This window comes from Balaenoptera musculus, chromosome 6, assembly GCF_009873245.2.
Source record: "Balaenoptera musculus isolate JJ_BM4_2016_0621 chromosome 6, mBalMus1.pri.v3, whole genome shotgun sequence".
Lineage (NCBI taxonomy): Eukaryota > Metazoa > Chordata > Mammalia > Artiodactyla > Balaenopteridae > Balaenoptera > Balaenoptera musculus.
The window spans coordinates 115019838-115042193 of NC_045790.1; the positions used below are offsets into that span (position 1 = coordinate 115019838).

A 22356-nucleotide genomic window follows, 5' to 3' on the forward strand; every position below is an offset into this window, starting at 1 on the left:
CTGCTGGTCCTCAGGCCTTCCCCGGGCACCGCTCGCCGCCCCCCAGCAGGCAGGGCCCTCAGACCCCGCGGCGCTGCCCTGCAGTCCCCGCCCCCCACCGCCGAGAGCGCGGGCGCCTCCATGCGGCCAGGAGCTCTGTGCCCCGCAGGCCCCCGGCACACGGCAGGCGTCTGGGTGAGTGGAGGACGGGCGAGGTCGCGTGGTCAAGCCCAGGCTGGCCCGTGGCCCCCCGCCCGGGCCAGACGCCCATGCACCTTGGCCAGGACGGTGACGAAGTCCTTGAGTGTCTTCAGCTCGGCCCCAGCCAGGGACCTGCGGGCAGCCAGCTCCACCCTCAGGAGGTGGTGCAGCCCCGATTCCAGGTCAGCCGCGTACAGCTTCGACCTGGGAGGAAACGCTACAAGGTCAGCGTGGGCGCCTCTCTCTTCACGTAGGTTCCCGCGTGCTGGCTCCTACCCCAGGGGGACGCCACCCGGGGAGACAACGCGGAGAATCCCCGAGCACCGGCAGGCGGCCGGCGGGCTTCTGAACGAGCCGCCCTGCAGCGACCCCCGGACCCCAGGCACACCTCCCGGCAGCTTCGCTCACCTGTCAAACTCCCTCCAAACCACGGCTTCAGAGCTGTCTTCTTTGCTTGGTTTTTCAGGCGATGAAAGCGATTTCTTCCTCACATCCGGCAATGACTTCAAATAAGAGGAGAAAAACGATCGGAGAGGCTTCCCGCTGCGAGAAAGGGGAGGGCAGGGCGCGGGCTCAGAGGCGGGCTTCGGCGGCCTGGCCCCCGTCCGCAGGCGCCTTGTGGCCCCGGGTTCAGAGCAGCCCTCCCTCCGTAACTCCGGGGTGACGTGCACCACCCAGCCCAGCCATCCTCTGGGCATCTGCTGCAGGTATCTTGGGCGGGGCGGGATGGTGGCAAAGCCCGGGCCTCAGGGAGCTGGCCCCCCACCTGAGAACACAACATCCCCACCGAACAAAACTGAATCGTAGTACTACGCTGGTTTGAGCATCTGCCAAGATCAGCTTTATCCAAACTGTGGTTTCGACATCCTCTGCCCACAGGCTGCCAGCTCCGCGTGGGGAGTCCGGAGTCGGGCGGGAGGGGGAAGAAGCGCCCGGCCCCTCCTCACAGCCCGGTGGCTCCTGAGCACTGCGGAGTGGCCCCTCCACCGGCGGGGAGTGGAGGGCTGTGAAGGCTGTTACTGTGCCCTCCCCAGGTAGCTCAGGGGTCCCCCAAAGGGTCCAGAGCTTATTTTCATTCCCCAAAGGAGAACACAGCAGTTACTGGTAAAAATATCAACGTCATTTTATGTTGAGGTTGTACAGATGACGCTTTGAATATAAAACGAGCTTTTTTCTCTGAAACAAGATGGCAGTTCAAGGAAGGTCTGCTGCAGGGCCGGGCACCCCAGGTAAGACCTCCTGGCTTACCCTGAACTCCATTTTTTTTAAAGAATAGAAAATACACTCAAGGAACTACGGCGTGCTTGAGGCTCCTGGGGGCGGCGCCCTCGGTGCCCCAGCTAAACTTCCCAGAGGCTGAGACAGGAGCCCCGAGGGAGGAAAGCGCCCGCCTTCTCGCCGCTGTGTCCACACGCGGTGCCTCGCCAAGAGCTCCGGGGACGCGGGTGAGGCTGGCCTGGGGCCTCCGGCCTGAGGCTGGGGGGCCGGGCAGGCAGCTCACCTCCCCACCTGTGACGCTCTCCCAGCCTCGACTCAACTTGCTTCCTCTTCAGCCGAGCTTATCTTACGGGTGTGCAGGCACCCAGCGCAGAGGCAAGCGGCATTTTGATGACGGTGCTGCTGGTGTCAGCAAGGTGAGCGCCGTGCGGGGCCTGCGGCCGGTCTCCCCCACCGCCCCACACACCGGTGAGAGCCCAGGGGCTGGGGGTGTCGGTGGCGTCACAAACATTCCTGAAGCCAGACTCTACTTACACGGTAACTAATCCGTGGGACCCGTTTGGGTAAATCAAGTAACACGAGGGGACAGAAGAAACACCGAGCTTCTGCAGAAAGGCTTTATCCCAGCCCAGCGCTCTCTTCACCTCGATGTTCTCGTAGGGAATCAGGTCTAAGATCACCTGGGCAACGAGAAAGTAGTCACCTTTGCTGCGGACGGCAGGGTCCTCCAGAAGCGGAACTGACGAACGCAGTCTCCTACAGCCTCGCGGCTCACCCCCTCTCAGCCAGGCCACCGACATCCCTGCTCTGTGGCACCGTCAGGCCCCCGACTGTCGCGCGGGCAGGGACCACAGCCTCCTCCCCGTGCAGACCGTCAGCGGGGTCCGTGCTGTGCTCCTCACGCACCCTCCGAGGCCCACGGTCGTCAGACAGGGACGGTCACCCCCACGCGAGTTGGGGCCACGCCCCGGCCTCCAGCTTCCCCTCCACCCTCGGGGCCTGCGTTGGGAGGCTGACAGCGCCCCCGGTCGGCCGTTCCTCCCTCCAGAGCTGCCCGGTCCAGGGCTGCTGAGGCTGAAGGCGCAGTGGTGGGGGGCAGTGGCAGGGGGACCCCTGGGTGGCATCTCAGGAGCTAGAAGAGTGTGAAAGACGAACAGCAAGCCCCGGGCGTGCCACCCGGACAGTCGGGGGCAGAACCACCTCTCTCTCAGGAGCGACAGAGCCGTGTCCCAACCAGGGGCCTCGGCCGGCAGCCAAAGCCCCACTGGGACCACCACACTTCCTTCCCAGAGCCCCGACCTCGGAAGAACAGGCGGGAGGCCAGCAGAGAGGGAGAAACATGGCACCCGGGTCTAAGTTCCGGAGTGAGGTGTCTTCTCTCATCCCTAGGACACCTCGGGGTAAAGAATCCCTGCCCTCCAGCCCGGCTTCTGGCACCTGGATTTTACTGAGACTTTGCCAAAGGCAAGGGCTTCAGACCCACACGTGTGAAGTGAAAATAAAGCAAAGATTCACGACAGAAACACTGTTTCACAGAATCTGGGATTTGGCAAAAAAGTTGCGAGTTCAGAATACAGCAAAGAAAAAATCTTGATCATAACGCCTAGGAAAGAGAGAATGCCCTCAGGGAAGACGCGCGTCCCGAGGGCCAGGTCTGCCCTGAGTCCCTCCTGGCCCACCCCGGGGGACCAGGCCCCCCACCCAGAGGACCAGGCTGCACTCGGGAGCTGCTTCCTCTCCCCTTGGAGGCAGATCCTCGCCCCAACAGTCTTCTCTGTAACCAGTGCGTCTGCTGAATAACACAAACGCCAATTCCGAGAATACAACAGATCAGGCGACGTAGTTACTGTCACACAGGAATCTGATCACAGACCCAACACTGGAAGAGGTGCAGACAGTACCTCACGTCCAACGTAGGAGCTGTTGCTTTCAAATAAGACAGCCACGTAACGGCCACTGCTGTTGTCAATGAGAGAAAGAACGTCCCTGGGCCTTTTAAGAGGAAAAGAGGCTTTTAGTGCTTTCAAGGCCACCGTAGACCAGTGCCCACGTCACTTAATGCAAGTCTCTACTTTACAAAATTAAACTCAGCTTGCAGCGTGCCACCTTTTTTACAGCACTACGCACCGAATGGGGTTCAGAGACGGGCACCCGGGAGGCCTGCCTTCGTCCGTGTGGCTCTGCAGGAAGTCGATCATCGTGTGCCTCACCGTCTGCGGCTCTCTGTCCGGCCCTGCAGGGCGGGACCCACCGTCACGGCCGCGTCTGCCTGCCGAGCGCCCGTCCCACCCCAGGGCCCTGACGGTGCGAGCGCACACGGCCGTGGATTCACATGCCGGGAGGCCTCTCAGCAACCAGTGTGGGAATCGGTGAGCTCCAGGGACACACGGCCACGGGGGGGCGCCCCCCCACGCACGCACACGCGCACACACACACGCGGCGTGGAGACAGAGGCCACAGGCATGTGTCCATCTATACCAAGTTCAGAGGCAGGCAGACTGCCCTCACTGTGGGCTCCCGGGGGGAGTTGGGGGGGATCACTGACAAAAATTCATCGGGGTGCCCTTGTGATGTGTACACTTCTCAAACTCTTCTTTTTTCCAGAAAAGTTTACTTAAGAAAATAAATTTCACCACCATATTTGCCAAGGAAGGCAAAGCACAGAAGAAAGAATTCTCGCTGAAACTAGGACCGTTTGAACCCTTACAGGAAAGAAAGGGCCAATCGTGCCGAGGTAAACGTGCCAAAGCCGGGGTGAGGGCCAGACCCATCCAGGGCGTGTTCTAGTCTCACTTGAATAGATTTGTCTAAGAGGGAAGGAATCTAGGACAGTAGAACAGAACACTTAGGTCCTTACCTTTAAAATCTTCTCCAGTTGTAAAGTCTTTTGCAAATGCTTTAAAATACTAAGAAGAAAAACATAGAACAAATAAGAAACAGCCTTGCCTGGCGTCTGTGTAAACGTTTAATCTTTAAGCAACAAAACGACCATCATCTTTGAGAGCTTTCGTCCCTCTTCTCCAGAAACTTTACGTTGACTGATGACGAACCACATTTCTATGTGTTTCTGTGGATGATAGTGTTTCCCTCCAGATTCACGAGTGGCTGCTCAGTACCAACCGGAACCCCGCTGTCTACATTTTCTGCCCCAACAGGGCTGGAACTATGGCTGACGGCACGTCCCCTAAAGGCTCCTGGTGCTAGATATTCACGGTACGTCCGCTCAACGACACAAAAACTCCTAGGGACGAGGGCAGGCACTATATCAAGTGTCTTTGAGCAGAACAAAAGGATTTTACATCAAAATTAAAAACCTTCTTCGTTAAAAGACACAGTAAAGACAGTGGCAATAGTGACAGGCTGGGTGCTGACACCCCCGGACACGCATAGCTGAAGGAGGGCGAGTGTCGGGAAGACACAGGACTCCTGTACATCAGTCAGAAAAGCACACACGCGGGAGAAGAAAACGGGCAAATGACACCAACAGACAGGGCCACCCGTGGAGCAGTGATCACTCCCTGTCACCCGTCAGCAGGGAAGGCCCAGCACCGCATTCCAGGCCGGCGCCAGGCGGCACAGGACACACACGTGAGTGCCCACGGCAGCTCAGGGCCCACAGCGGTAAACCGCCCTGCCAGCGGACCCCAGCCCCAGCTGGTGTGCGGGTGATTCTAGCAACGTCCTGTTAGGAAAAAGAGGAGGCCCGAAGCTCACACACAGCACACAGAGCCCTGTGTGTAAAGCTGAAACAAAGTAAGGCAGGAAAATAGAACAGGAACACGTTTCGGCACAGGGCTCAAGGGGAGGGTGACTCTGGTGGGGCTGGGGCACCAGGCCGACCAGTGGGCGCGGCCCAGCCAGGCGACGGATGCGCGGCTGTCACCAGGTCAACACTTAGGGGACGCTGCGCCACAGAGAGCGTGGGATGTGAGGGCTGAGAGGCAGGGGGGCCTCCAAGCTTCTCAGAGGTCACTTCCAAAAGCTCAGCTTTTTTCCTGAGATGTCAAGTCATCGTGATGCGCTCGTGTGCAGGCGAGGGACCACACACATGCGCACACAGACCTGGGTCTGCTTCTCAGCTTCCAGCCCGCCCCCTAGTGGGAGAGACAGGGACAGGCCTGTCGGAGGGACAGCCGTGCCAGGCACACGGCCGGGCAGGCCGGGCACACGCCGGCACCCAGACCCATCGCCGCGTGTCGACGGCTGGAGGCCTCAGACCGGCTCTCAGGGCAGCTCCCGGCCGCGCCCCCACCTGCAGGCCTCACCCCCCTCCCCTCGCTGGGTGTCAGCAGGAGCTGCGGGTACAGTCCCAGCACGACACGGGCAACCCAACGGGGTGGAACGAGAGGTGACCCTCTGCAAACAGAATCCCCGCTACGTTTCAAGACGCCCGCCCCAAATGCTGAAAATGCAGGGATTACATAGGTGGTGGGTTTCAACTGAAAGCCGCCGCCACGAGGACGGAGGAGGTGCTCACCCGGAAGGTGGGGTAGAAGTGGATCTCGTAGGCACGGCACACCTCGTGGTTCTTCTCTTCCGCACAGTCCAGGGCGGCGACTCGGATGGCAGCGGCCCAGTCTGAAAAGCAGGAGTGAGACCGTCAGCGCGGCCCCGTCCCCACGGTCCACCCAGGCCCGCAGCCTCGCGGGCCGTCCCGCAAGCCCGTCCACCCTCGGGACAGTCCTGAGCTGAGCTGGGAAAGAGGACGGGACCCTCATCGGTGACGGCGACACGGCAAAGCGCTGTTTGCCGAACCTGCAAATCGCCCCGCAGCCTCCTCGGTCTCCGAATTAAACGACCCCGAGACGGATGAGAGCGCCGGGAACGGAGGGCTGTCATCAGCCCGTGGCCGGCCCTCCGTCAGGGACACCGGGACAGCGTTTACAGTTTAACTGGACGCACGCGGTCCAGGCCGTTTAGCCAGAGCGTTCCCGCGTACTCACTCGAACGAGAGGAAAGGCCGGCAGCGTCTGGCCAACGGTCTTTCAGGCCAAAGACACAGCCGTGTGCAAACACCAAGGAAGTGGTTCCGAATGCTTTCCCCGAGGCCCTTCCCACACCCTCAGACACTGCTGCCGTTCTTGGGAGTAGAAAAGGAGCAGTTTTAAATATTTTTTTCCTACCTTTAATATCAACACTTAACCAGCTCACAGTTGAGTCTTGTTTCACTCAAACCCTGAGCCCCTTCCCAACTGTGCCAAGTGGGCCGCCGCCAGCCAGTCGTTTCGACATAACCGACCACGCGCCTCCCAAAGGGAAGAGCTTCTTTCCCAGCACAAGCGTCCTCCCGGCACCACACCAACTCAGACCAACATGCTTCAACAGCAACAAACATCTGGTCGGGAGTCCAATCTTCCTAATTGTCCCATTTTTGCTTACTTTGTTTAAATCGCGTCCAAACAAGGCCTGTCTTCTACACCCGCGGTCTCCCACCATCTGGATTTTGTGACTGCCCCCTGCCCCCGGGTTTTCTGTAAACATGCGGACCTAGATCTCAGCTTTGGGGGAGGCCAGTTCCCAGGTGGTGTGGCATTCTTCCAACAGGAGATGGGTGACCTTTGGCTGCCTTCCTTCTTACTGACACCCCCCCTCCCCCCGCCCAACACTTTAATTCCCGAGGGCTGCAGGCCAGACGGCGGGGGGTGGGGGCAGTCTGTACAGACGAAGCTGCGCCCTGGAGACCCCGAGGCGCGGCTCACCCAGCGGTCAGGGCGGAGCTCGTCCCTTCGGTCACCAGCTTCCAAGGAGCGGTCTCCCCAACATCCTCCAGTGAGGTTTTCCCTTTAAAGATTTGCTCCCTTTCTCTGGGACAGTAAGATTCCCAAACGTTTCCTGGCTCCTCGCCTACAGGGGGATGGGCTGCAGGGGAAGCAGGATGAGCTGGCGGCCTCTGCAGACACACAGAGGAGCAGAGAACCACCCGGGCAGGACTGGCCGGAGGGGACGGGCCAGGGACAGGGCGAGTCCCGCTAGCCGCCTTCTGTACCATGTGACTTCTGAGTAGGAACTGACAACGGGTCCGTCCCTGAGGCGCTGGTGAGTTCTGACAGACACCACCCATCTAAACTAGTCATTTGGTTATAAATCACGCCAAACGGGTTTTCTCAGAGTGTTGCTAAGACCTGAGACTTCAGAGGTTGTATTAAAAGCATGCCTGGAAGGAGAGAGAAAATACTGCCCATCACTAAGTATTATACAAACATGACGGCTTCTACATATTAGCGATTCAATCATTACTTTTTTTTCCACCTCATATACCACTTTTCCCTAAAAATACATGCCTTTGGGACTTCCCTGGCAGTCCAGTGGTTAAGATTTCACCTTCCAATGCAGGGGGTGCAGGTTCGATCCCTGGTCGGGGAGCTAAGATCCCACATGCCTCAGGGCCAAAAAACCAAAACACAGAATAGAAGCAATATTGTAACAAATTCAATAAAGACTTCAAAAATGGTCCACATTAAAATAAAAAAAAAATCTTAAAAAAAAAACATGCCTTTTTCCTCTGTAATTATACAAAATATTTACCGACGTTAATATAATGCAAAGAATCAAGTAAAAAACAAAAGAAAAAAGAAAAAAACCGAAGTTCTGCTTTCACAATCAATGACCGAATAGTGTTCCACTTAATGTGGCCTCAGTGAAACCGGTTCATCTCGAGGCCATTTAAATGGATGGAAAACAAAATTCCCAGAGCCCTCCCGAATCACAGGTCACATCTTTCTGGAGTGTCCAATTACAAGGACCTAAGGAAGAACAGTTAATACCCTCATCCACTTAGCGCGGCAGAGGCCCGGACGCAGGGCAGGATGCACGGGTGGCAGGTTGCCGGGCTCCCAGGGCCGCCTCCGCCCCGGCGGCCGGGCTGTGGGCGCACCCGCCACCGCGCTCCTGCTACCTCCGCCCCGGCGCACAGACACAGGGCTTCAGGGCTTACTGAGAATCTCCATGGCACGCTTTCACTCCATCTTCAAAAAAAGTGCTCTAGGACCCAGAGAGAAAGAAAACGGAAAACTGCTTCAAGAGCTGACATTATGCACACAACGGAGCCAGCCCCGGACAGAAAAAGCCGTTCACGAGGGTGCAGTTTTCACGGTGGGACTTGGGCCCACTTTTTTGTTTTTCAGATTCTTCTTAATAAGTACGTGTTACTTATAAAAATAAATGTAGAAAACTTGGGAACCTCAGGGTACTTGCCCAGGCCGCGTGTCCCGCTCCTCACCTTGCACCTCCCAGGATCCCCGGTGTAGGAGGCCGCAAACAGCACCCAGCACGGCTGCCGCGCGCGGCCGCAGGGAGAGGAGGCCGCAGGCCCGGGTGCCGGCCCGCCCAACTCTAACACGGCGCTGGCTTCACGCACGGGCCCGCTTCGACCGCTCCGCGACCGCAAATGAGAACCACGGGCTCCACGGGCTGCTCGGCCCGCAGACCCGGATCGGGGCCCGGCACCCACCCCAGCCCGAGACTCTGCCCGGCCCGCGCGGGGACACTGGCCCCACCACGACGCGCCCAGCTCTCAGCCCACAGGACCTGGTCCTCGGGTGGACACTGTCCTCTGAGCGCCCGGCCACGTTCTCCCTCAGCGCCGCACATGTCGCCTCCTCACAGAGGCCATCCCTGGCCCTGCCCAGGAGCGGTCACCAGGGCAAGAGAAGCCCCGCCAGCCTCTCTTTCCAAGCGGAGCAAGTTCACAGGTTACGCGCTGTGGGGCCTGCCCGGCGGGCAGCTGGCTGTTACGCAGGAGGCGGGGCTGGAGCTCCGCCCGAGGTCCAGTCGGCTCGGCGGCTCCAGAGCCCGCGGCCCGCCGTCCAGGCAGGCAGAGCAGACGCAGCACCCGAGGCGCCCGGCCCGCCCTCCACCGAGGCGGAGGGTCCTACCAGGATCTTCTCCCCGCTTGGTCCTGCTGCCTCCAGACGAAGACGTGCCCCACTTCCAACTCAGCGCCCCCCGACGCCGCCACCCTAACGTCCGCCCCCCCAAACCCTCAGACAGTCACGCGTGGAATGAAGCAGCCGTTTCCTCTGACAACTTTAAAAAGCCTCTGCACAACGTGGCCCCTTCTTAAACGTACAGACAATCCTTGTACTCCCAACACATCTCACACCTTCTCTTCACTAGACGTGGGCCACCCCAGAGGGCAGGAACCCATTCGCGAGCGTGGCACCCCACCTCGACCACAGGACGCAGCCACGTCACGGGCCTGAACGCACGGACGGAGCGGAAGGGCCTGGCACTCCACCCACAGCACCACGGCCGGCCAGGCCCGACCCGCACGATGCACGTGTGCCGCGAGGGCCGCTCTCCCCTCCCCCGTCCTGCTCGGGACTCAAAGCTTTCACGGCATCGCTGCTCCTCGTGATCCTGGGAGAGCCTCACAGCCAAGCCTGGGATGCCACTGTCCCCCTTCCTACTTTACCGGTGAGGAAGCAGCTCAGAGTCCCCACAGGATGACCGAGGGGGACCCGGCGTGCTGCCCTGGAGCTGTGCCAGGCTGGGCCTTTGGGCAGCAGCCGGGAAGGCAGAGGAGGCCGCCCGGCAGGGAACCTCCCCACCTCCTGTTACATTCATGACACACTGACCTTGAGCTCGCTTTTCTGTTTTTGGCCACACGGCATGTGGGATCCTAGTTCCCCGACCGGGGACCGAACCCGCGCCCTCTGAAGTGGAAGCGCGTAGTCTTAACCGCTGGACCGCCAGGGAAGGCCCAAGCGTGCTTTTCTCATAAGTCTCCAGGCAGGGCAGCCCGCCCTCAACTGGCAGGTCACACTCGTCCAGCTCAGCGTCAACTCGCACCTTCCCAGTGAAAAGGTGGAAAGTTCTTTTTGGCCTGACACAGGGGATGCTTGGGTGGGGAATCAGGCTTTGCCGGGGGTGGGCACCCGCAGGCACCAGCACCCTGGGAGCCCTCCTGGGAGGGAGTCAGTGTGCACCAACCACCCCTTCAAGCCGGCACCGGGCCGCCGCCCTGAATGGACCCCAAAGGTCCTGCAGCCTCACTGTGTCCCACCCCAATGCAGCAGGCAGTGCCGGACAGCATAAGGACACCCGGCTGCAGGCAGAGCGTCCGGCCCACACCCGCTCTGCCACCAGGTTTCGAGGAGCTGGGAAACTTAGGAGTCTCTCTGTGCCTGTGTCACCCCAGCTGTAAAACAGAGACCCTAGATTATATCTTCCTACTCGGGTTTTTCAGCCTCCAAAGCGCCTTCAAGTGTCCCAGGCACCCAGCAGGTAGACCCAGCCCTTCAAAATAGAGTACAACTGCCAGTGGCTTCAAAATGAAAAAGAAAAAGAAAAACAACCTTGGTTTCCCCCAGGTTTTTAACCAATTGCTTATTCCCAGCATAACAGTGAAAAGCTGAGGTGTTACCTGAAAAAGCAACGGTGCCTCAGGAGCAGTCCGACCGCGCTGAAATGCTTTGTGGGATGTTTTAGAAAAACTTACGCTGGCCTAGTCTTTCCTTGGACGTCTCTAACAGATGAAATGCTTGGTAAATGTACTAGCATGAGGGTTCCCTACACTGAGTCCATCCTAAGTCAGTATCAGGGCGTAATTTTCAAAAAGCTAAGAGCATGACTCATACATTGCAGAGGGAACAGGTGTCACACATGCCCTGACCTGGTTACTGAAGGACCCGTTCGGGGTGAGAGAGGACCAAGCACACGGCCACCAGCACCACCCAGCTGAGACAGAGCTGGCCAACGCCAGCAGGGTTCCCCTTCCCACTGGACAGAAGCGATTTGCATCTCTGCCCGATCAGGTCTGTGAGTTCACTGCAGCCTGAGTCTGAGCCCTGAACTAACAGTCATTAAGCAAAGGTCAAACACAGGTACACCCCCTGGACTTGGCCCTTGGGGAACCTGGGGCTGAGGCCACATGACACTGAGAGGACACGAGTCCCACCCTTCTGTCCAAGTTTTAAATGTGTCTCAGCAGCAGGATGTGGAAGAAGACTAGCCCGACCGGGGCAGCGCCGGGCCAAGGGCGGTAACGGCAGCTGTGCCCTGGAAACGAACGCCACAGTGACGCTACAGAGCCCCGGGCTGCCAGCTGTTTCACTTGGCAAGTCTGGCCAAACCCCATCTACCCCAGAGCGCACTCCGCCTGGAAGCCGCCCTTCCTCCCGGTCGCCAACTGGACGCCACTCCCAAACACCTGAACGCTCTGGAGAACAAGCGCTACTACCCTCCACAACCCACCCGCCCCAGGCCCGTCAGCCCCTCACGAAGCGAGCTGGCGCGGGGTGGGGCGCCTCCCTTCCCCGCGGCACTCCCGCCGGCCAGCGGGCCTCTGGCCCTCAGTCCCCCAGGGAGCAGCCAGGGATCCTCCAGAGGAACCAGGTCGTGTGGCCCCAGCTGAAAGCTGCTCTTCCTCCCTGCTGGCCAGGGGGAGGGAGAGCACGGCTCCCCCCGCCCCTTCCGGAGCTGGACCCTCTGGACGCGGCTCGGTCTCGCCCGCCCCGGGCCTCGGCCCTGCCGTCCCCCCACGTGGCGGGCCCCTCGCTCAGCGGCCCTGCCCTGCGCCGCTCCCTCCGCCCCGCTCCCCTTCCTAGGACTCACCCCTCCAACCCACTGTTCATGCTGCCCGCTTTCCGTTCCGTTCGTTGTCTGCACCTCCCCCGGAGGACGGGGTCCACGGGAAAGGGAACGCACTTGGATTAACGCAGAGCCGAAGTCCGGCGCTGCTCTGGCAGGGCGCGCGCTGGCGGGCAGAGGACAGCCCCCTGCCCGGCCCGAGGGCTCCCACGTCCACAGGCGGCCAGGGCTCCACTCCAGACGGCGCGCCCCGGCGAGGCGGCAGCCTGGCGCGGGGCCTGCCCACACCTCACGCGGCCTTTGTCCACCTTTGAAAGAAGCCGCGGGAAGGCCCGGAAGGAGGCAGATGAGGGAGAATTTCGGTTACAGAGGCGCCAGCAGCCACTGCAAGTATCCTAGCAGATGGACGGCATTCACCCCACACAAAAGGGAGACAGTCTATTTTATCAAATAAAATGCAAACCATTTCAGAGGTTGAGCTTCAGGGTCTTTGCCCATTCAGCTGGTACCCTCCCCTCCTCCTGCCTCTCCCACCTGTTGGGACCCCACCACACAAAGGAGAGAAGCGCTCTAAACCGAATGCAAATTGCCTGCTTTCAGGACAAGACAGCGTCAGCCACCCCCAACTAGACACGGGGGTGAAGCGCGCCAGCTGCGAGGCAGGGAGGCCACCAGAGCCTCCACAGGGAGCAGCAGTGAGGCCCGCGCCCGTTCCTCACTCCCACTCATGAGCCCGTCTGTTTTTAGTACCACAGGCTTAAAAAATACCTGTGAAACAATTAAGCTTCTATACACAGTGGACTAAAATTTATTTCAGGTTTCCTTGTCAAGTAACCATATTACTTAACCTAACAGGATTAAACTTTTCACCATTACTTATCAAGTTCTAATAAAACATCTATAAAAGTCTGATTTATGGTCAAGCAACAATTGGTTCTAGAAAATGATTACAGTACAGATTAATTAACCTCCGAGGCTTAAAAGGATGCAACCGAGTGTTGTGCTTAAGGCCCAGAGCTCCATTATGGCCTCCTCTTCCTCCTCATCCTAGGGAAGTCAGGGGGACGCTGGGGTTTCTGATCCCACATTCCAGCTGCTGGAGGACGTTCTGGTCCCTGCACAGGCCCCTTCCTGGACGAGCAAAGGGCTTTTTAGATAAGCTCCACGTTCAAGCTGCAAATCAGGACACACAGGCCTAGGCAGAAACTAAGCCTCATGCTAAGGAGCACGCGTTATACACGAGCCCCCCAGAGCAGCCTGGAGTTGGGCGCTCTGCCTCAGCCTCGCCACGGGGCAGAGGGCCGGGACTGGGTCTCAAGCATCCTTTCACGCCCCGAGTTCGCCCGGTGTGGTTAAGCTGACACTGTACGTGGTCCCGCAGGCTTTGCAGTGAGCCCACTGGATGCGGACGGGCTCCTGCTGGCTGGAGGCTGTGCATCACGAGGCAGGAAAAGCTCCCAAGATCGGTAAGGTCCTTGACTCGCCTGCAAAGCCCAGGCAGGGCCAGCGGCGTTTACCACCAGGTTCCTTCACTCAGTGTCGCGGGCTTCACACAGCAGCGCTGTCCCTCTGGACCTGGTCGCAATGAAGTCTGGGTCTTGCAGACGAGTCTTGGTGGCGGGAGCCCACGACAGGCTTTGCTGGGCCCATAACGGGGGGGGGGGGGCGTCCCTGCCCACCCACCTCTCTGGGGTCCAGGCGAGCTCCCGTTCCATCAGCACCCCTCCTCCCTCAGTCCCGCCTCCTTCTGCAGTGCACAGGTAATGATCCGTGGGGAACACCAGGTGGTCCAGTTCACGTCCACGAGGCCTCCGGCCATGCTGACCAGGAGACCGCTGGTGATGAAGAGCTCACCGGGAGGTGAGACCAAGGGCCGGCAGCAAGAAGGTGCCCGGCTGTCCCCGCAGACGCCAGGAGCGAGCCGTCGGGGCTCTGGTGCCCCCGGCCTGCCACTCAACCGTGTGACCACACGTGGGGGACAGGAGGAGAAGGGGCGTGCGGCGGGTGCCTGCCTGCCAGCTCCGGGGCGCCCCTCTGAGTCTCTCATCAAGAATTCTGGGGCCAATGACAGAAAACCTGCCCCTGCTTCCCTGGCGCTCTTCCCCAAAGACAGAGCGGAGGAGAGATGGGCCGGGCCGGACACCAGGACCCGGTGATGCTGGCAGGGACACTCCTGCCTCGACAAAGTCTCCGCGGCTCCTCAGGGCCGTCTTGGGGCGGGGGGGGGGGGGGGGGCTGCCCCCCCACAGGTGTCTCAGCTCCCACCTCAAAAGGAAGTGGCATCACCAACTGAGCTAACATCACAGCTCCGGGCAAAAGGATTTTCAGGGACACAGCAGGGTTTTGTTTCGCGAAGGACTTAGAAGTGACAGGCCTGAGCCAGATCTACGTAAACGCTGGGAGGACGGTTGGCACCCAACAGTAGACCTTTTGTTTGTTAAGCCATCTTCTTAGAAGGAAAACCAATTATTTTTAAAATTTTGAAAATATCAGCGAAGAGCTAAAGTTCAATCCAAATCTTTTAGGAAAACAAAGGTGTCCCTAAGCTGTGCACAGAGAGGCCCTGCCGAGCGGAGGCGCCCCGCCCTCTGCAGACCCCTACCCACTCTGAGCAAGTGGGAGAGGCCACTTAGGAGGCGCTGATGGGGGGACAGCAGGGGAAGCAGGTGCTCCTCTAGCTCAGTGACCGCCGCCCCCGCCCCAGGCAATCTCAAGCCAGGGAGTAGAGGCTGTACTGTAACCACCCACCTTCTAGAAGCCACACTGCTGTCGAGACTGGGGTGGGGGGCAGATGGGGCAAGCTGGCTGGACACTGCATTTCAAGAGGGGTGGGAAGAGGCAGCTGACGGGCCTAGTCCAAGGTCTGCGTGCCCCGGGACTCACCGGACACTCCAATTCACAAGTGACGGAGCCGGCCCAAAGCAGTGACAGCGGGGTGATGACTGCACTCAGACCGGACCCTGTGGGCGCTGGGCGCCCCCTCCCCTGTGTGATGGCCCGCGGCCAGAAGAAGGCGCTGGGCAGAGGGGCTGCGCCAGCCTCCTCGGTGAGGGTGAGGGCAGCTCTTCCCAACGCGTTCCACGGGGACTTCGCGGAAATGAGGCACCGGAAGGGCCCTGTGGCCAGTCACGTGGGACCCCAGGGCCAAGTAACGGGTTCCTTTACTGGGGCGTTCTCGTGTGTGGACAGCCACGAGGGAGTAGTTCATAAGCCACGCTCCCGCCCCCTTTGGCCACAGGCCCATTCCTGCAGTGGTCCTGCAGGCTTAGCGTCCCTGAGCACAGAAATCCTCCACCTCTGGGGCTTGTGCTGACAGGACGCCAGGCCTCACGCCCAGAGCTTCTGATCCAGCAGGCCTGGGCTGGGCCGACAAAGTCCCCAGGTGAGCTCTCTCTGGGGACCCCAAGTGCCAAGGCTCTGCCTCCAGTTAGAGCTGGCGCTCGGGAGCCCCCCGGGCAGTTTGGCTCTCAGGACCCCCTGGCCGCCGCTCCCCTCACCCTGCCCCTGCCTGCCCTGTCTTTCGAGCCACAGCTGTTTTTCACTCTCAGCCACATCTCCTTCTGTCTCAGGCCTGCTCTTCCTGCTTTGACTTGTAGGATGTCCAACTCGTTTAAGATAACCTTATTTAGCTAACAGTTAAGTTAATCACACCATTAGGTATGGGTTTTACTAGTTTCGGTTCCAAAAATAACTTTCTTTCTGAGTTCCAGGGACAATTTTCAAGGCTCCTTACATGCTGGTTCAACTATGAAATACTTTGCAACACTCAGATCTGGTTTACAACATTTATATTTCAGACACTAAACTGAAAAAATCAAAATATGCACAGAATAGGTGACAAACATCTTGCCAGAGCTACCCGCATTTTAATTTACCTATCTGTGTTTCTGCCGCCCAATGACAAAAGAGAATTGCAAAGTCCTCTGTTTGGTGTCAAAGCAAAGGCTTAAAATAAAAAACCTACTAAGGAGTAAAATGTCCGTTTCATAGTCTCTGATTTCAGTTCTGACCAGTGCCAAACACTAGGGACTCAAGAAAACATTAGATCAAAGAACGGACCCTTTAGAATCAACAGGCCCCAACACCCTAAGGCAAGAGGAGACGCATCTAAAAGTAATCATTTACAATCATGCACAAAAGCCCTATTTAGACTTTTTTAACGTTTCGTTATGAGTCTGTCTAGATATAAAAAAATCACAACAGGGTTGGATGTAAAACTAAAGTGCAGGAAGAGAACCCAGCAATTTGTTACTCTCTTGCCCACTGAAATACATAATTAGAGGTCAGCTCAACCTCAGCAAGAGTCCAGCCAAACCCCACTCTTGCTGGAGACCAGCTCCCACTTCAGAGCAATTCGCATTCCATTCTGAAGCATGGCCAGCTTGCAGGAAGCCTGCAGCAAAACCCCTAATTGGCTACAACTCTGCCATTTAGAGCAGGCCAATAGCTTAGTGACCGATTAGCAATTTGCAACACGAGGAAGGTGCCAAACATCAATAAAGTGTGGGAACGTGACCAGAAGTTTGGTGGGTGACAGATTTATCCAAGGCTGCGTATCCATGAACAAGGAACCAACCAATGAAATGCTTTGAAGGTCTTTTTCTGCTTCTATAGAGAAGTCTCCAGCGTAGTTGGACATCTATGTTGTGGACACTGAGAAATCACTATATGCTCATCTAACTAAACCAGAAGAGGATGAAGAAGGACTTACAGGGAAAGTGGCTTGGAATAGGAACGGGGATCCTCAAAGAAGGAGGAGTCTAGGCACTGCAGTGGAATTACTGAGGATGGGATGCACGTCGGGACACAGCTAGGATAAAGGCCTGGGGCGTTAATGAAGGTCTTAGGGACTCAAAACTAGGGGTCTGGAGAGCTAGGCGATAATGGGGAGGCCTCCCTGTCCCCAGCTGTGGAGTGAGGGCTGGGGGAGAAGGATTCTGGTCATTATGACTTGAGACGGCCGACTTCCCTGGATCTCACGGGTCATATGGGGGACACACCCCGGGGTGCAGGCCAGCGGCGGCCTATGCGAGGTGCCCCCGTAGGGCAACGGGAAAGGGGCCTGAGAGGCTGCCGCGAGCCGGAGGGGAGAACAGGGGGTCACAGGTGCCAGGCCGAGCGGCCAGGGTCGAGTCCCGCGCGGGGGCGCGCCTCACCTCGCACGTCCCCGGCCAGGGCCCGCCAGGTGGGCGCGTAGCCGATGCAGTGGCCGCACCACGAGGAGTAGAACTGCACGAGCCACGCGGCGGAGCTGTTGGCCGTGGCCCCGCGCACGCTGCCGCTGTCCAGCACCCACACGGCGTCTTCGCCCGCGCGGTACAGCCGCGCCGCGCCGCCCGCGCCCGGCCCCGCCGCCGCCGCCAGCAGCACAAGCAGCGGGGGCAGCCGCGAGGGCCGCGCCGGGGGCGGGCGCCGGACTCGGGCCTCCGTCCCCGCCTGGGTTCCCGGGCTGCGCGCCGCCAACACCGCCGTCCCGGCCGCCGCCATGTTGGGAGTGCCGCGCCGCGCCTGACCTTTCACCCTGGCAACCGCCGTCACGTGCGCCGCGCGCGCCCGGCCCCTCCTCCAGCGCCAGGCCCCGCCCCCACCGACGGAGACCAGGCCCCGCCCCCAGCTCCGCCCCCGCGCTCCCGGCCCCGGCTCCCAGGCGCCCCTCAGTCCCGGACCCTGAGAGCCAGGCACCGACTCGCCCCTCCTCCAACCGCCTGGTCACGCCTCCTGCCCCGCCCCTGAACTCATGGCCCCGCCCCAACGGCCTGGCCACGCCTTCGGACCGCGCCCGGCTCCGCCCCTCCATGCCCCGCCCCCACTCTCACCGCCTCCGCAGACACACCCCCCTCCCCACCCCAAGCTGGGATGGGGTCGCCAGATTTAGCAAGTGAAGGTACGGGACGCTCAGTTAAATGTGAATTTCAAATAAACGGAGAGCTGTTTTTTGTTTTTGGGTTATTTTTCGAGAGTTGTTTCTAAGTCTACGTATGTATCATACCTGAAATGCAAATTTAATGGGACATACTTAGACTTCAAAACGATCCGCTGTTTAAATGAAATTCACATTTTACTGCGCGTCCTGTGTTTTCCCTGGCAACCCTACCTGCGGCTTCAGAGGGTCTGCAACGCTGACCTTGACTTTTTAATATGAGATTTTAACTCATAAAATGTAACAAAACACCCGCACAAACTCAGATGTGTTACAGAGCTAAATTTTGGAACGTTCAGGGATGACTTCTCTGCGCACCTAGGAAATAAAGATTCCTATGGCTTGTTTGCTCAGTATGACAGCAGACCTGTTTTTTCAATTGCTATTCCTAATTGTTTTATGCATATCAAGATTTTCTCTGAACTGTGTGACCAAAACAGAAAAGAAAGGAAGTGGACACAGAGCAGACGTGAGTCAGCATCCGTCATCCATTGGCCTGGAAGGTCAAATTCTCACATTCCAGGCCACCTCACTCTTATGCGTGATTGTTAAATATGTAAATGATGATCTGAACACAAACTACATTTATAGCAATGTAATCCTCTCTCTGCCCTTTACATTGTGAGGTTCTGTGTAAGATTCTGTCTGAAAAGAGCTTTGTTGTTTTTGTTTCAGACAAGGGTTAGAAAACCCTGGATAAGATGATCCAAACCAAAGGGCCCCTGGACGAGGCACTTGTGCCCCCTCCCCATTCATTCTTCCTGCCTTCCTTTACTAACATTTGCTGGGCTTCTGCTCCACACCAAGCCCTGGAGACAAAGCCAAGCCTGAGTGCCACTGGGTCTGCATTGCAGGAGAGAGACCCAAAACAAACAAACAAGTAAGGTGAAGTTAAGTACTATAAAAAGCAGTAAAGCAGGGCAGGAGGTCATGCACACAGGGGGTCAGGAAGGCCTCTCTGAGAAGGAGACCGTGGGTGAAGGAGGTGAGAAGAGGCAAGCAGCCCAGGCAGAGGAACTGCATGTGCAAAGGCCCTGAGGCAGAAGGGGCGAGCATGCCAGAAGGACAGCAAACCAGGGGAAGAGAAGAAGCAGGAGAACCTTGAGGGGCCATCGCCGCCCTCCAAGACACAGTGGGGCTCAGGCAAGGGGTGGACCATGGTGCTGGTGAGAAGGGTTAGACTTCGGGTATGTATGAAGGGTAGGATACGTGGTGGATTAAATCCAGGGTATGCGACAAAGAGGTCACGTTTGCCTGCCGGGCTTTGGCCGGAGCAGCTGGAAGAATGAAGCTGCCCTTTGCTGAGATGAAAGACTGCAGGGGAGGGGGTGGGAGAGCAGTGCAGAGGTGAGAGTGGAGATCAAAGTTGGCCTGGCCCTGTTGAATTCCAGAGACCTTTTCAACATCTGCGGTTGGTGTCGGGCCACTGGTTGGCTGCGTGAGGCTGGGGCTCAGATGGTAAGTCGGGGCTGGTTGAGGTCCCCACAGGAGGAAGCGAGAGGGCTGGCCACATGCTGAGCCCTGGGCCTGCGGCTGCAGGGCTGAGGAGAGGAGGGGACCAGAGGAGCAGTGCTGGGGGGCGGGGAGAGAAGGCAGAAGAACGTGTGGAGATCAAGACGGAGCAGCGAGTGGATTTGGTCTGGAGGCTTGGCTCATTCCCCACCCCCACCCCCCTGCCTTCAGGCTGGGAGGGATGGCCATGAAGTCCTATGGTGACTGTTGAGCAAACAGACCAGGATCTGGTCATGCAGTTGGCAAAGATGGTCAAGGCCAGGCTGTCGGGAAGGAGTCTAGGCCTCACCTGCACACCTGCTTCACTCTTCCAGGAGGGGCTTAGCCTTTTTTTTTTTAAATAAATTTATTTATTTATTTGTTTGTTTTTATTTTTGGCTGCGTTGGGTCTTCGTTGCTGTGCACAGGCTTTCTCTAGTTGTGGTGAGCGGGGGCTACTCTTCGTTGCGGTGCGGGGGCTCCTCATTGTCGTGACTTCTCTTGCTGTGGAGCACGGGCTGTAGGCACGCAGCCTTCGTAGTTGTGGCACGTGGACTCAGTAGTTGTGGCTCGCGGGCTCTAGAGCGCAGGCTCAGTAGTTGTGGCACACAGGCTTAGTTGCTCCGCGGCATGTGGGATCTTCCCGGGCCAGGGCTCGAACCTGTGTCCCCTGCATCGGCAGGCAGATTCTTAACCACTGTGCCACCAGGGAAGCCCGGGGGGCTTAGCTTTTGAACACTGTCTTGGTCTGCTCAGGCTGCCGCAACAGAACACTGCAGACCAGGCAGCTTAAACAAAAGACATTTATTTATTTCTCACGGGCTGGCTGTCCGAGATCAGGGTGCAGGCATTGTCAGTTTCTGGTGAGGACTCACTTCCTGGCTGGCAGATGGCCGGCCACTTCTCGCCTGTGTTCACCTGGCCCTTCCTCTGTGCTGTGTGTGGACAGAGGAGAGGGGGCTTTCTGGTCTCTTCTCGTAAGGTCACTAACCCCATCGTGGGGGCCCCACCCTCATGACCTCATCAAACCCTGATCACCTCCCAAAGGTACCTCTTAACACCATCCCATTGGAGCTTAGGGCTTCAACATAGGAATTCTGGGGGGAACAAAATTCAGGCCTTAGGAGACACTCAAGGCCACTTGGAAGGACCGTGCCCCTTCCCTCCCCAGGTTCAAGTCCCACTGTCACTCACAGCTCTTTCTTTAGGCCTTGTGTCCCCATCCAGACACTGAGGGGGTTGGAGGGGAGGTCTCTGGGACCCCTGCTCTCTGGGGCAGCCAGTGGGCCTATGTGCTGCTTTAGCCCAGCACTGGGAGGCTGCACCCTAAAAACAACGCCACAGTTTCTCAAATCCAAAGGGCCTCTGGCCCTAGAACACACGATTGATTTAATGACAAGTTCTTAGGAAAACCATGCATTGATTGTACAATGCAGCCAAATGCAGAAACAGTCAAACGAGGGGGTGGGGTTGTGTCTGAGAACAGTAAAAACTTACAAGGATTAGCCAGGCCCTGCTTCCCTGCTGAAACCCGGCGCCCCCTCCTCGGCACCCTCCTCAAGTCTACTCCTCCTCCCTGCTGGAGAGCCACCTGCATTTCGGGGCACTGAGACCCACCCCAGCAATTGCATGTGCTGCCAGTGGGGTGGCACGTATCACAGATAATTCTCAGATTTGTGAGATGCACTCTGAGTTTGAAGGGATTGAAATGTCGGGAAGTTTTGCATCTTAGAGCTGATGAAATGAGATATTGGTATTCCTGTTTTACAGAGGGGAAAACTGAGGCTCGGGGAGCCAAGTGCCGTGGTTAAGCATGCATGGAACGTATGTGGCAGAGGAACTCTCAAACCCGGGTGCCCCCAACACCTGGAGGGCCCGTTCTGACGCCGGTGACAAAGGTAGAACCCCCTTCTCAGCCCTGAGTCTCCTCCCTGGTCATCATCCTGGTCATGCCAGCTGGCGTCCGGATGAATGGACATGAGCCCTGGAGGGCAGGGCCAGCTGTCCCTTCTCTGAGTGCCCCCCCCCAGATGGGGGAAGTTCTGCACGAGGGTGAGGGAAAAAGGGGGCAGACAACTCCACCTGCAGCCCCGACCCCAGAGCGGGCGCCGCCTTCCACACCCCTTCAGCCGGCGTTTGGTGTCGGGCTCAGCTGGTTAAGGACACCAGCCGTTCTCCGGAAGACTTACAAGGAGGATTATTCCTGAGTGCTTGCCACGTGCCGGGGATGGAGCCTGGTGGGGACAGGCTCTCCTCTGTGTCCTCACAATGACACGGTAAAGAGGGCAGTGACGGTAGTCATGGAGGCATGGGGGCCGGTGTCCCTGCCACACCCCCAGGAAGAAGTAGAGCAGGACTTAGGACGTGGGCTCCTAGCATAATTAAATGCCCACGTTACCACCTGGATGGACACGGCCGCTGGAAAGGCCCCTACAGGAGAGCAGCAGGCAGGGGTGGGGCGCAGGGAGCTCCCGAGGGAGGGCCAGGGGTGCAGGGTGTGTGTGTGTGTGTGTGTGTGTGTGAGATTCTGCCCTTTCCCCTCAGCCTGCAGTCAAGTTTTGCAAACGCCACCCTTGCTCTCAGCTGTGCTCACGGGGTGTCAGAGAGGAGACTTCGCTTGGGGTAAAGGGGACACTGGTTGGGGGACAAATGCAGAGGAGCAGCTTGGCATTTGATGGCTGGCATAGGGTGGGCGGATAAGACAAGGGACGGGGGACAAATGTAGGACTTGCAGCCCCTCTGGGACCTCGCTGCTGAAGGGAAGCCAGTGAGCGTGGGATGGGACTCCCTGACCGCTTGTTGAGCACTTGACCGACAGCCTTGTCCCCCAGCTGCAGGCCAACCTGACCCCGGGGCCCCAGCTCCCTCTGGAAGGCCAGTGTGCTCGCCTCCTGCCCGGTGGGAGCCAGACGCCCCGGGCACGGGAAGGCACCATCCCAAAGGCTGCGGCGTGTTGCTGCAGGTGTGCGGCCATCACCCCCAACCGCTCCCGTGGCCTTCATCTGTATGTTATAGAG

At 58.4% G+C, this 22356-nt stretch overlaps 1 protein-coding gene across 1 annotated transcript in view; it reads right to left on the reverse strand.

Annotated features, from left to right (window-relative positions):
- Positions 1-17418, reverse strand: part of QSOX2 (quiescin sulfhydryl oxidase 2) — a 29098-nt gene extending 11680 nt beyond the window's left edge. The window contains exons 1-8 of the mRNA XM_036856211.1: positions 17085-17418; positions 5876-5976; positions 4256-4304; positions 3526-3631; positions 3300-3390; positions 1933-2078; positions 589-723; positions 255-384 (exon numbers count right to left, since the gene is read on the reverse strand). Of these exons, the coding sequence (XP_036712106.1) occupies positions 255-384; positions 589-723; positions 1933-2078; positions 3300-3390; positions 3526-3631; positions 4256-4304; positions 5876-5976; positions 17085-17415 (1089 nt within the window). The 5' untranslated portion in view covers positions 17416-17418. The remainder of the gene's footprint in view (positions 1-254; positions 385-588; positions 724-1932; positions 2079-3299; positions 3391-3525; positions 3632-4255; positions 4305-5875; positions 5977-17084) is intronic.
- Between the last annotated feature and the right edge of the window lie 4938 nt (positions 17419-22356).